This window comes from Aristolochia californica, unplaced genomic scaffold (genome assembly GCF_029961685.1).
Source record: "Aristolochia californica isolate CCGP_79_NKW_82.1479 unplaced genomic scaffold, dmAriCali1.0.hap1 SCAF_3, whole genome shotgun sequence".
In the NCBI taxonomy this organism is placed as follows: Eukaryota; Viridiplantae; Streptophyta; class Magnoliopsida; order Piperales; family Aristolochiaceae; genus Aristolochia; species Aristolochia californica.
Genome location: NW_027181992.1, coordinates 46,864,685 through 46,876,286, shown reverse-complemented (window position 1 = coordinate 46,876,286; position 11,602 = coordinate 46,864,685). Strand labels below are relative to the sequence as shown.

Here is an 11,602-nt window from a genome sequence, read left to right as displayed (position 1 = left end):
AAGGACGACCACATGATGCTGTACCCGGAGGACGATTTTTGCTTCCATTGGCAGTTGGAGGCGTTTCACATTGCAAGGACAGTGAGGAAGCGATTCTTTCCAAAACTTTTTACTGGGGAGGATGACTTTTGTTTTTCACTTTAGATAAGACCAATGGAGGATTCGACCCGACCTGGTCGTGTACGTATATGACTCATGAGAAACGACAGCAGGACTTGGAAGATTGAGGACTTGAAGCCTCCGCCCGAAGAATCGCAGTTCACGACTTCGTTCACACCGTTACTGAGATCTACACGCGTAATTCTTATCTGGGTTCGTGTTTTTCAATCAAGCACAAACAAGGGCCGGCGAAAGTAGAAGAAATCAAAGCAAGGCAAACAGACCCTTCTTTCAGAAATTGCCGATAAGGGGATCCCAATCTTAGGCCAAAAGACGTACAACGTATGAACTTTGGAAGGATCAGTTCGTTTCATTGATTTAAGCAAACGACTAGAGTTATTACAGAGGAAAAAAACGACCCTTTTGTTGGTTAATGTCCGGCATCTTATGAATACAGAAACAATCAATGGAAGGGCCGAAGGAGACGTCAATTACGAGTCCATTCAATTAATAATAGACGGCATGATCTTTCTCCGTTGAGAACAAACAATCCTGGAACGATTAACAACTTCTGAAAACGGGATTTCAAAACTCTATTAAGCTTCTTTCTAAAGAATAGCTTTGCTTTCCAAAATCCAAAGTCCAAAACAAAATATTTCTTTCATTTTTATCAATTAGAATCTAAATTCTGATTGTAATTTTATGCGAGTAGATTCTTAGCGAGTGGATTCTTAACATTCTTCTTCTGATTATTATTTAATTTCAATTTTCCTTGGAATGTTCTAAATAATACGTAATTAATAGATTAATTATCTCATTTAAGGGACCGTATCGTATTCTTATCAATATCCCGATGTTTAAGTTGTCCACGAGGGCAGTGGGAGCTTAACCCAAGCAGCCACTCTCTAATGCGTGCTGTTACCTCCGTTTTTCTCCGCAGGGGCGCTTTGAAGATCAACCAACGTCTCAGCCAGCAGAAGCAGCGTCTCTCCGCTACCATGGAAGCAAATAAACTCTTACACACGGGCGAATTTCTTTCCAAGAAACCATACGAACCTCCCACATGGGCTACGAGTCTTAATCCAATCCCTTCCCACAAGTATTCGCTTGGACATGTAAATTGCCCCTTGTGTTTCATCTCGGTTCATCTTGGCATGTTTTTCTGTTCTCTTTTCTTCATGGGTCTGGAACTTTGTGTTTGAATCTATTTATCTGTCGTGAGTTCTAAATTTAGCATCAGTGGTGGCTGTTTTCTGATGTGGTTAGAGGCAATGGTTACTGGCTGTCACAAACCTTATTACTGTCAATAGAACTGGATTATGGACGAAATACCTGGATAAATTCTGTTGTTAGGGTCTGGTGTTTGAAGAAAGTTGACTGTCCTCCGTCTCCCCAAGATTTATACACTGATACCTGGACAGGGAATGCTAGGATAGAAAGAGCATCCTGTAGAGAGACTTGTTATAAAAAGTCTGCATTGAATGTAGATGAGAGAGTGAAATTTCATTGCATTGAGTGGAATTTCCATTTTGTCTTGAGACTATTTTAAGTAGAATGAGTTGGCAGAATATCATCCTTCATTTCAACCTTGGACTTGAAATAAAAAGTCAAGTGTCTATTTACGCAAACTAACAGAAAATAATACATTATGTGGAGAAAGTTGATCACATTGATGTGATCTATTCTCTTTCCTCAGTGATATGCTTTTTTTGTGCTCAAAACTTCCCATATTCTAATCTCATTTAATCCTCATAATCCTAAGGGAAGCCACGTATTGGAGAATCCATTCTTAGAAAACTTTCAACGACTTGATAGAGCAGTTCTGGACATGAAGCTAAGGATGAGCTTTTTCCAACATATTGTCTCTGTGCTGAACCTGCTGATCTTGAAATACACACACATACACCAAAGAAGATAGAAAACTTCCAATGGCTTGATAGAGCACTTCTGGACATGAAGCTAAGGATGAGCTTCTTTGTGCTGAACCTGCTGATCTTGACACTCACTTCTCTAAATGTAGGGACAGGGGCATATATTTTCCCTGCAGGGTGAGGACTAGGGTGAAACCCAAATCCCCGCATGACCATCCACGCCCCTTAAAAACCTGTCCTCGCATAAATATATGTTGCATTATATACCTTTCTTAAATCAATATACCTTTTTAACTTTTTTAATACTCAAAATAATAATGGGTTAAAGATTTAGACACCTTTTTTAACACATTAGCCTCCTTTTTAATGAACATTGCCCTTTTTTATGTGCATAAAAGGAACTATAGAGATGAGGTTGAAAAATCAACCCCGTCAAAGGGATAGGGTGGGGACAGAGTTGCAGGGTAGGGTCGTTGGGTGGGGACAGTTGAAAAATCAACGCTGTCACAGGGTGGAGCAGGCCGGGGACATGGTTATAGGGTGTAGTTAGGTTTTTTAAAATCCACCTTGTTGCTATCCCTACAGAGATGAGGTTGAAAAATCAATCCCATCACAGGGTCAGGGCGGACAGGTGATGGGGACAGGGTTGGGGCGGGCCGAGGGCAGGGTCAGGTAGGGCGGGGTTGGGGACAGGGCAGGGCTGGGATAGGGGTTGCAGGGTAGGCTCGTGGGGTGGGGACATAGTTGAAAAATCAACCCCATCATGGGGCTGCGCTAGGATATGGTTATGGGGTGGGGGTAGGTTTTCTAAAACCCACTGTGAACCTGCCCTATTGCTATCCCTAGTCAAGAATTCACAAAAATGTTGGTCTTATTCTTGTGGCTTCAATAATAAACGAGAAAAGTAGATTTGTTATTATCTCAACACTAACGTTGTTTCTTTGTTAACTTTTTCTTCATTCCATTGACTTTTCCACTCTTTTATATGTTTTTGCTTTATGCTTGGTCCAATATTACTTTGAAAAGTTTGCTTGTTAGTTGTTCTTTAATTATTTTCTACCTGTCAGAAGAGGTGTAACCGTGCATTTTTGAATTATTTATTAAACCATGTATATGGTTAGCTTATGGGTTAAATTGTTTGGAACTGTGCCTACAACATTATAAACTGATTAATAAACTCTCTCCTATTTATTTGTTCAGCTTCCAACTCCAATTCACAAATGGAATCTTCCCAACTTGCCAAAGAATACTGAAGTGTGGATAAAGGTAAGAAATTTTTAGAAATGCTTCTAGAGGTTTCGGGTTCTTGTCGTTCTATAATTTTCCCTTCCTATGATCTGGACTTAGTTTGCTTACATGTTTTTCTATGGAAGTTTGTTTGTGCTGCAATTTCACCTCTGATGTTATCTTACAATCGGAGAAACTTGCTTTGTATTTATACAGCGAGATGATCTCTCAGGAATGCAACTGAGTGGTAACAAAGTTAGGAAACTCGAATTCTTGATGGCAGATGTCATAGCCCAAGGTGCAGACTGTGTCATAACAATAGGAGGTATCCAGAGCAACCATTGTCGTGCAACTGCTGTGGCGGCAAAGTATCTAAATCTCGACTGCTACCTAATATTACGCACTTCCAAGGTCATTTTCATATCTTCCTGATCATTGTCCAAAAGCCAAGATGAAGAATTCCTATAGCCACATTTCCAAGTTTGTTGACCACATTGCCTTTATACATAACAAAATGCAGGTGCTTGTGGATGAAGATCCTGGTTTGACAGGTAATCTCCTGATTGAGCGCTTAGTGGGAGCACATATAGACCTTGTTTCGAAAGAAGAATATGCAAAAATTGGAAGCGTGGTTTGTTCCCTAAATTGTTCTGTTTTAGTAATTAATCTTTCTTGGATTCCCATCATATATTATCTTCATATTCTGGCAACATGTGGTCTCTAGTATAGAACAATTTTTATTCTTTAGACTTTAGAGTGCAGATTAATAGTTTAAATTCATCTTTTCGTTTATCTCATTGCATTTATTCCTTACTCTATGCTTTACACAGTTCTTGTAAAGTTTTGCTCACCACTTTATGGTCCAGACTCTGGGCAACCTGCTAAAGGAACGGCTAATTAATGAAGGGAGGAAGCCATATGTCATCCCTGTTGGAGGATCCAATTCTCTGGGAACTTGGTAACTGTCTTTAAGATTTTTGTTCATCTTCTTTTCTCTCCCAAATGGTTACTGTATTTTGTGTGAAGTGAGAGGGTGAGAATGTACAGAAAAGGGCAAGTGGTATCAGTATTTCATAAAAAAAAAAGAGAAGAGGGAACTCTATAAGAATATTTATCTCGTGACAAGAAAACTAATATTATCTTTGTCATCTTGTTCTTTGTTTGCTCCTTTATAGACTGTTCAAATATTTTATGCAAACAATTTTCTGGACTAGAACCCCTTTATAGTTTCTTGCTCCTAGGAGCTCTTTTATTCCTTTCTTCTTAATGAAATCTCTTTCTCACAATGTAAAAGATATTATAGGGAAAAACTGCTGAAATGTCATTATTAGAAGCTAGCATACTCATATATGCAATCATTTTTGGTTTTTATAGATGCTTCACTTACAAAAGATGTTCTCCCTGGAGTTTTTGGATGCTGGCGGATAGATTATAGCTTAATCATCCGCCTATTCTTATCTGATTATTAGTATTCAGGAAACCCCTGATGTCATCCCAGCATTTATTTTTATTTTTTTGATAAAGAGGTGCATATATTAAAACAGAGAAAAGAATACAAACCTAATGTCGGGAGCTTGACTCCACAACAAAGTGTTGGAGAGAAATGCCCGCCTTAGCTTGGAAATCTGCCAAAAGATTAGCAGATCGTGGAATATGACTCCACTTACAATTTAAAGGAGAAAATAAATTACATATGTCTTTGAATATATCCCAGTGACGCCATGGGTGGCCGTGGTTTGCACACTAGTTGATGACCACTTTGGAATCTCCTTCAATACAAAGGGGACCAAAGAGGTTGCTAGAGAATATTTGGAGTCCATGTAGGAGGCCTAAGAGCTTTGTTGTAGTAGAGTCTGAGATACCAAGGGGGCGGGCATAGGAGAAGAGGAGATCACCTTTTTCATCATGGATGACTCCACCGAACCTTGCTGGGCCTAGAAAGCCAAGGGCACTTCCATCAAAATTGAGCTTCAAGAACCCGGGCGAGGGGGAAGAGATAAGCCAGCAATAGATTTCCAATTACTTCTGAAGTTTGATCCACCAAGGTTACTGAATTCTTTTTATTTAATAACCAAACCGAAACTTGATTAGAGATTTGCTCAGTCATAGCTTCAACGGGGAAGGTTTTGAGATTGAATTTCCTTTTATTTCGCTTTTTCCAGAGTGCCCAAATAATATGACCCACACAACAAGATATTAGTATTTAACCTCGCTTTGGGAGGTTTGAGTTAACGAGTGATATGATGGTGTCGGTTAGGTTCCCTGGTGTACAGTATTGGACACCAATTTTGTTTAGGAGGGACGACCAGACTAGGTGGGCGAATTGGCAAGAGAGGAGAACATGGGTTGCTGTTTCTGGGGTATTTCTGCAGAAAGGGCAGGGAAGGTCTATGATAGGGGTACCCCTACGGATTAAGGAATCAGAGGTAAGGATTTTGTTCCTACAAGCAGACGATATGAAGAATTTGGCACGTGGATGAGCAAGGAGGTCCCAAAAATAGGCAACAGGGTGCTTTGGGAGATTTGGGGATGAGTGGTTGAGGAGTTTGTAGGCGGAGGATGTGGAGAAGGTACCTTTTGGACAGGGAGTCCAGATTAGAGTGTCACCTGAGGTGTTCGGCTGCCTGATTGGGAGGAGATGAAGGAGATCAGATGCACGGAGAGCTTCTGTGTCATAAAGATGTCTTCTGAGATTTAAGTTCCAATCCCCATTTTCTGACCAGATGTCATAAATGAGAGCCTCCGAGTTACCTGCGAGGCCATATATTTCTAGAAAACTAATGCTAAGTGGAGATTGTCCAATCCACCAGTCATTCCAGAACTTGGTTTATCCTCCATTTCCAATATAACATTTTGCAACCATCTTGAATTTCGGGAGGAGCCGAACGATTTTTTTCCAGACAGGTGAGAGAATAGAATCTCACTCCTTTTGTCCACCATCTAGATTGAATATTTGCTTTTTCTGCAACAAAGGCTCTCCAAATCAAATTCGGATGCATATTAATTTTTCATATCCACTTAAGGAGAAGAGCTGAGTTAGGTGTCTTTGATTTTCTAAATTCCCAATCCACCCAACATTTTTGGTTTGCAAACTTCTTCCCATTTGACTAAATGATATTTCTTTTCACCATTCGGGCCACCTCAAAGGAAGCGCATTTTTAGAGTGTCAATTCTGTTTCTGATAGAAGCAGGACAGTGGAACATAGACAAAAAATAGGTGGGAATTCCCTGCAGACATGGTTTGATTAGAACTAACTTGCCTGTTTTAGATAAAAATCTTCCCCGCCAAGTGGCAAGTCGCCCTTCTAGACGCTCAATGACAGGGTGTCAGGAAGCTTTAGAGGGGAGACGGGGAGTCAGAGGCAATCCCAGATATGATCCAATAGATGATTCTATGTTGCAGCCAAGATAATTAACCATGGAGCTGAGTAATCCATGTTCAGTGTTGTAACCGAAAATAGATGATTTTACCTAGCTAATTTTTTGTCCTGAAGAGAGTTTGAATAAACTCAAAAGGGCACTTAGATTTTGAATTTGGGGGAGGGAGCCATCACTGAAGAGGATAGTATCATCCGCATATTGGAGGAGGCTAACATCTAGGTCAGGGTCAGAAGAAATAGGATTAAGCCATCCTGACATTTTTGCTAGACGGACCATGGAGGCTAATTGTTCTCCAATAAGAATGAATAGAAAGGGGGAAAGAGGATCCCCCTACCTAATTCCCCTGGAACCCTTAAAATAACCACAGGGTTTGCCATTAGAGATACAACTTTTCATCCAGAATCTCCATCGAGTGGAGAAAGTCGACTAGCTTCCAGTTGACTCTGTTAAAAGCCTTTTCAAAATCAATCTTAATAACAACTCTTGGATTTTTGGATTTTTTGAAGGAGTGGAGGATTTCATGGGCGGCCATTGACGATTCCATGATGTTCCTACCAATAATAAAACCACTTTGGCAGGGACTGATGATTTTTGGGAGGACAGACTTGAAACGTTTGGCTAAGAGGCGGGCAATGATTTTGTAGGAGCTTGTGGTGACGCTTATGGGCCTATAATCTTTGGTTAAGATAGAGGTAGATTTTTTTGGGATAAGGGCAATGAAGGAGGCGCAAACGGATTTATATGTGATACCAACTTGATGAAAGTTGTTTACAAAATTGTGCACATCATCTCTGATCACGTCCCAAGATTGGTGGTACAAGTCACCATTGTAGCCATCCGGGCTAGGGGCCCTATCTCTAGGCATTCCAAGAACTGCTGCCTTAATTTTTTCAGGGGAGAAAGGTCTTTCCAAATGCAAAACCTCAGAAGCAGAGATTTTACGGAAATCAATCTGGTCCAGGACAGGCCGGTTGAAATTTTCCTCCGTATACAGACCTGAAAAAAACTTGACAAACTCGTTAGCAATAGAGACACTATCCGTACATTCCTCACCATTGATTAGAAGAGAGGAGATACGATTAGTTCTCTTTCAACCAGAGGCAATAGCATGAAATTTTTTTGTGTTTCCATCTCCTTCAGATAGCCAGTGGAATCTGGCCTGTTGTTTCCAGTGAGTGGTTTCACTTGTAAGGATTTTAGAGACATCATAATTTTGGCTATTTTTTTTTGGAGTTTTCAATAGGGGAGAGAGGCCTTTGCTCTTCCAGGAGATCCAACTCAGAGAGTCTAAGACGGATGGAGGCTTTTTTTTTTTATATAACAGCAACTTTAAGATCACGAGCCCAGGTTTTGATGACAAATTTGAGAGCTTTGAGTTTAATGTGGAGTGTCCACCCGGGATTTGAGTGATGGGGAAGATTTTCCCACCATTTCTGCAAGGAAGGGCGACAAGACTTCTCCAAGAGCCAAGAATTTTCGAAGCGGAACTGGGGGGGACCCCATTTTGGAGGGTGTATATTTAGAAGGATATGCCAGTGGTCAGATCCTATTTTATTGAGGACCTGGCCTCCAGTATGGGGGAAGAGGAGCAACCAGTCATTATTAACCAAAAAATGTCTAATTTGGAAAGGATAGGGGGAGTTTGACCATTGGTCCAAGTATATTTCTTTCCCGCCAGGGGGATTTCAAGAAGCTCTAGACAACTGATCAAGTCTGAGAAAGCTCTCATGGTGGATGTGATTCTTTTAGATGGGGGGCTTTCTTCGGAGCAGCGAAGGGTGACATTAAAATCTTCAGCCAATAGCCAAGGAACGCTCCATAGTTAGACTTTAGAAAGAATTTCCGTCCCAGTAGATAGAGCGGTTAGCATTGCCCGAAGGTCCATATATGCCTGCAAGGGCCCATACAGAACCACGGGATCTGTCGCGGAAGCGAATGCATAAAGAAAATCTACCAATATCCGTGGATATGGCCTCAACCGAATTCGGGTTCTAGATGATGAGGATACCACAAGAATGCCCAATTGCATCAATCCCCGCCCATTCAGGATCCGGGTTAAACCACAGACTACATGCTACAGAGATATCAAAATGTTGCAGCTTTGTTTTTGTGAATATCACAATATCGGGTTTACATTCAAAAAGTACTGCTTTGATAGAGTCTCCCTTAGAAGGCGAGTTGATTCCTCGAACGTTCTAGGAGAAGACGATCATGGCCAAGAAATTTTGCGAATATCCTCATTTGAATAACAAAAGAGGCCATTGTAATATTGGAAGAAGTCCCAACATAACTCCAACATCCCTAATGTCTGGGGTTTCGTAGGTTAATTTCTTATACTTCTCGAAAATATAGTATAAGCACCGACGTGCCCATACAGCTTATGGACTGCGCTCTTGGCTCAATGCCCAACTCTCCTGCACTAGGTTAATTTCCTACTCTGAGGTCTTGGGTTCAAGTCTCTCTAGGGGATGAGGTGTAGTGTGTATGTGTAATCAATGTTCATTGACAATAATATATATATATATATATATATATATATATATATATATATATATATAAAAGCACCTCTGCCCTCTTGCTTTTCAAATCAATTCCAAGATACCCCTATTATGTGACCAAGTAGACCTTATACTCTTGCCATTAGATTCTTAGTTAACTCTTAACTATGGATGGAAATACCCATAGAAGTGACACAAGGACTACAATGGATGGAAAAGAGAAAAATACCCCGTAGAAGTGATACAAGGACTACTATCTAACTTGAGCTTGTGAGTTATTGACTAGGAACTCTTTGATCCTGCATAATAGCCATTTATGTGGGTCCCATATATTTATACTGCCCCATTTCATTAGGTCCTTTTGTCAATTCAGACTGAACTAATAATTTCACAAGATATAAAGGTTATTTTTTAATCACTTTTTTGGGGCTATTTTGTCATCTGTATGTCATAACTACAGCTAACTGATGGAACTTGAAGAAAAGGATATCTTGGTGATATTACAGGGTTATGTTGGTGTTCATTTGAAACCTAATGGTGTGCTAGCATTTTTGCTAGGTAGTAATGTCTTTAAATGGTTAATGCTTGCCTTTAAAGTCCAATACATTTGGTTGAGTAATGTTGCTCAATAGTATAACTGTATGCCGCTGTGTTATTCTCTAACAATAACATCTGTTTCCATATTGTCTCTTCAGATTGCAGATTATTTCTTTTCCCTTTGACATGTTCAGGGATTCTGAAGATTATTTCTTTCCCCTTTGACTTATTCAGGGGCTACATTGAATCAATTAGGGAAATACAGCAACAAGTTCAATTAGACGTGATCGACGGACAACTCAGTGACATTGTTGTTGCATGTGGCAGGTATGTATTATTCATTTATCAAGTGGCCACGTGAGGGGTTTTCTAGTGTGCTGTGAGGTCCTGGGTTCAAGCCTCACCAAGGGAAAGGGGTGTAATGTGTGTATTCAACATTCAAAAAAAAGCACTCACTTATGCTAAAACTTAGAAAGCTTAAGTACTAATCTTCTTGACCTATCTGTGTTACTGTATCTTTCTGGATTTCCTGATACACTTCAGTGGCAGTCTATCTCTGGTCACTGTTTGAAAAAGAGAAACAAGTATGTGTACTTAGCAAAGAGAAACATTATCCTTCCTAGGACTGGAATGGCTTGCTTTTTAAAAATAATCACCTGTTTCATGGAAAGTCTTTGCCATTTCCCCCCTTTTTCTGGGGACGAAAAAAGACTTGTTTCGAAATGAAACTTATTTTAACACATTCATTATGTAATTGCAACGATTATGTTAATTTTTAAAGTGACATGTTAATTGTTTTTGTACAAAATTTTATATGAGTTTAAAGTTAGGTTCTGTTTCTTTTTTGGATGTTCTAGTGGGGGAACAATTGCTGGCCTTGCACTGGGATCGTGGTTAAGTAATTTGAGGGCAAAAGTATGTCATTCCCTTGTCTGTCCTTTTCCTTCACTCCATCACTAAGGTTTTCAACAGCTTCTAGAAATTTGTGTATTGTACAGGTCCATGCATTCTCTGTCTGTGATGATCCGGAATACTTTTACAACTATGTCCAAGGCTTAATTGATGGACTTAACGCCGGTGTTAGCTCCCAGAGTATAGTGGACATTCAAGATGTAAGCTGTTTGCTATAAATTCACTTTATTTATTGCTTGTTACTTGTCATTATTTTTTATGACTGAAATTTGAATCTGTACGCCATCTTTGTAAATTAATGCACAAATTGGTTTGTTGCTTACATTCCCCATTGCTATCAAGCTAGGACCAAGTAATGGTTAATTTTTTGCAGGCCAAAGGCCTTGGGTATGCAATGAACACTGCTGAGGAGCTCGAATTTGTGAAGGAAATTGCTAGGAAGACTGGTGTTGTTTTAGACCCTGTTTACAGGTACGAAATAATCCTTTGACCATGCTCATTTACTACTATTTACTAGTAACTTCCTCATCTTCTAAACATTGAAATCAGGAGTGACAGAAGAATGCTCTTCTGGCCTTCATTCTTACTGAGAAAAGAGATGCCTATTATACTATTTTTTTTTCTACTTTCTGTATGTTAAATGAGTTCAAATGCTCTTTGTTAATAACAAATTGCCTGTATCTTTGTTAGAGGATTTTTTTTTTTCTGTGAATTTCTGCAGTGGGAAAGCTGCCTATGGAATGCTGAAAGACATGGCTGTGAATCCACTGAAGTGGGAAGGAAAAAAGATACTCTTTATACACACGGGTGGTCTTCTTGGTCTATTCGATAAAACAGAACAAATCGCCCCGACTGTTGGCAGCTGGCGCCGGATGAAAATAGATGAAGCAGTTCCAAGAAAAGATGGAACAGGAAAAATGTTTTAAATTTGTTTGCCAATTTTAGTTTCATTATAATAACTTAGTGATGCTTTAAGGAACAATATGATACTCCTCGGCCGAAGAATCCTGCTTGGATGGTTGATTCAGGAGCATAATTAACACAAATAAAAGCATCAGAGATGTGGACCAGAATGAT

General features: G+C 39.8%; 1 protein-coding gene across 1 annotated transcript; it reads left to right on the top strand.

Moving 5' to 3' along the window:
- Positions 1–437: 437 nt before the first annotated feature.
- Positions 438–11,598, top strand: LOC137959855 (D-cysteine desulfhydrase 1, mitochondrial). The gene is made up of 11 exons (XM_068807253.1): positions 438–441; positions 998–1,214; positions 3,171–3,236; positions 3,414–3,608; positions 3,718–3,828; positions 4,064–4,155; positions 9,848–9,940; positions 10,471–10,528; positions 10,612–10,725; positions 10,899–10,996; positions 11,247–11,598. Exons 2-11 carry the CDS (start codon positions 1,008–1,010, stop codon positions 11,449–11,451), a joined length of 1,239 nt encoding a protein of 412 aa, XP_068663354.1. The 5' UTR covers positions 438–441; positions 998–1,007; the 3' UTR covers positions 11,452–11,598.
- Positions 11,599–11,602: the final 4 nt, after the last annotated feature.

What these genes read in the sequence shown, in the direction of transcription:
- LOC137959855 (XM_068807253.1), top strand. Translation starts at nt 1,008, where the DNA reads ATGCGTGCTGTTACCTCCGTTTTTCTCCGCAGGGGCGCTTTGAAGATC. An exon ending in ATGCAAAAATTGGAAGCGTG is followed by an intron (nt 3,829 to 4,063) that starts GTTTGTTCCCTA and finishes TTTATGGTCCAG; the next exon opens with ACTCTGGGCAACCTGCTAAA. An exon ending in TCCAATTCTCTGGGAACTTG is followed by an intron (nt 4,156 to 9,847) that starts GTAACTGTCTTT and finishes TGACTTATTCAG; the next exon opens with GGGCTACATTGAATCAATTA.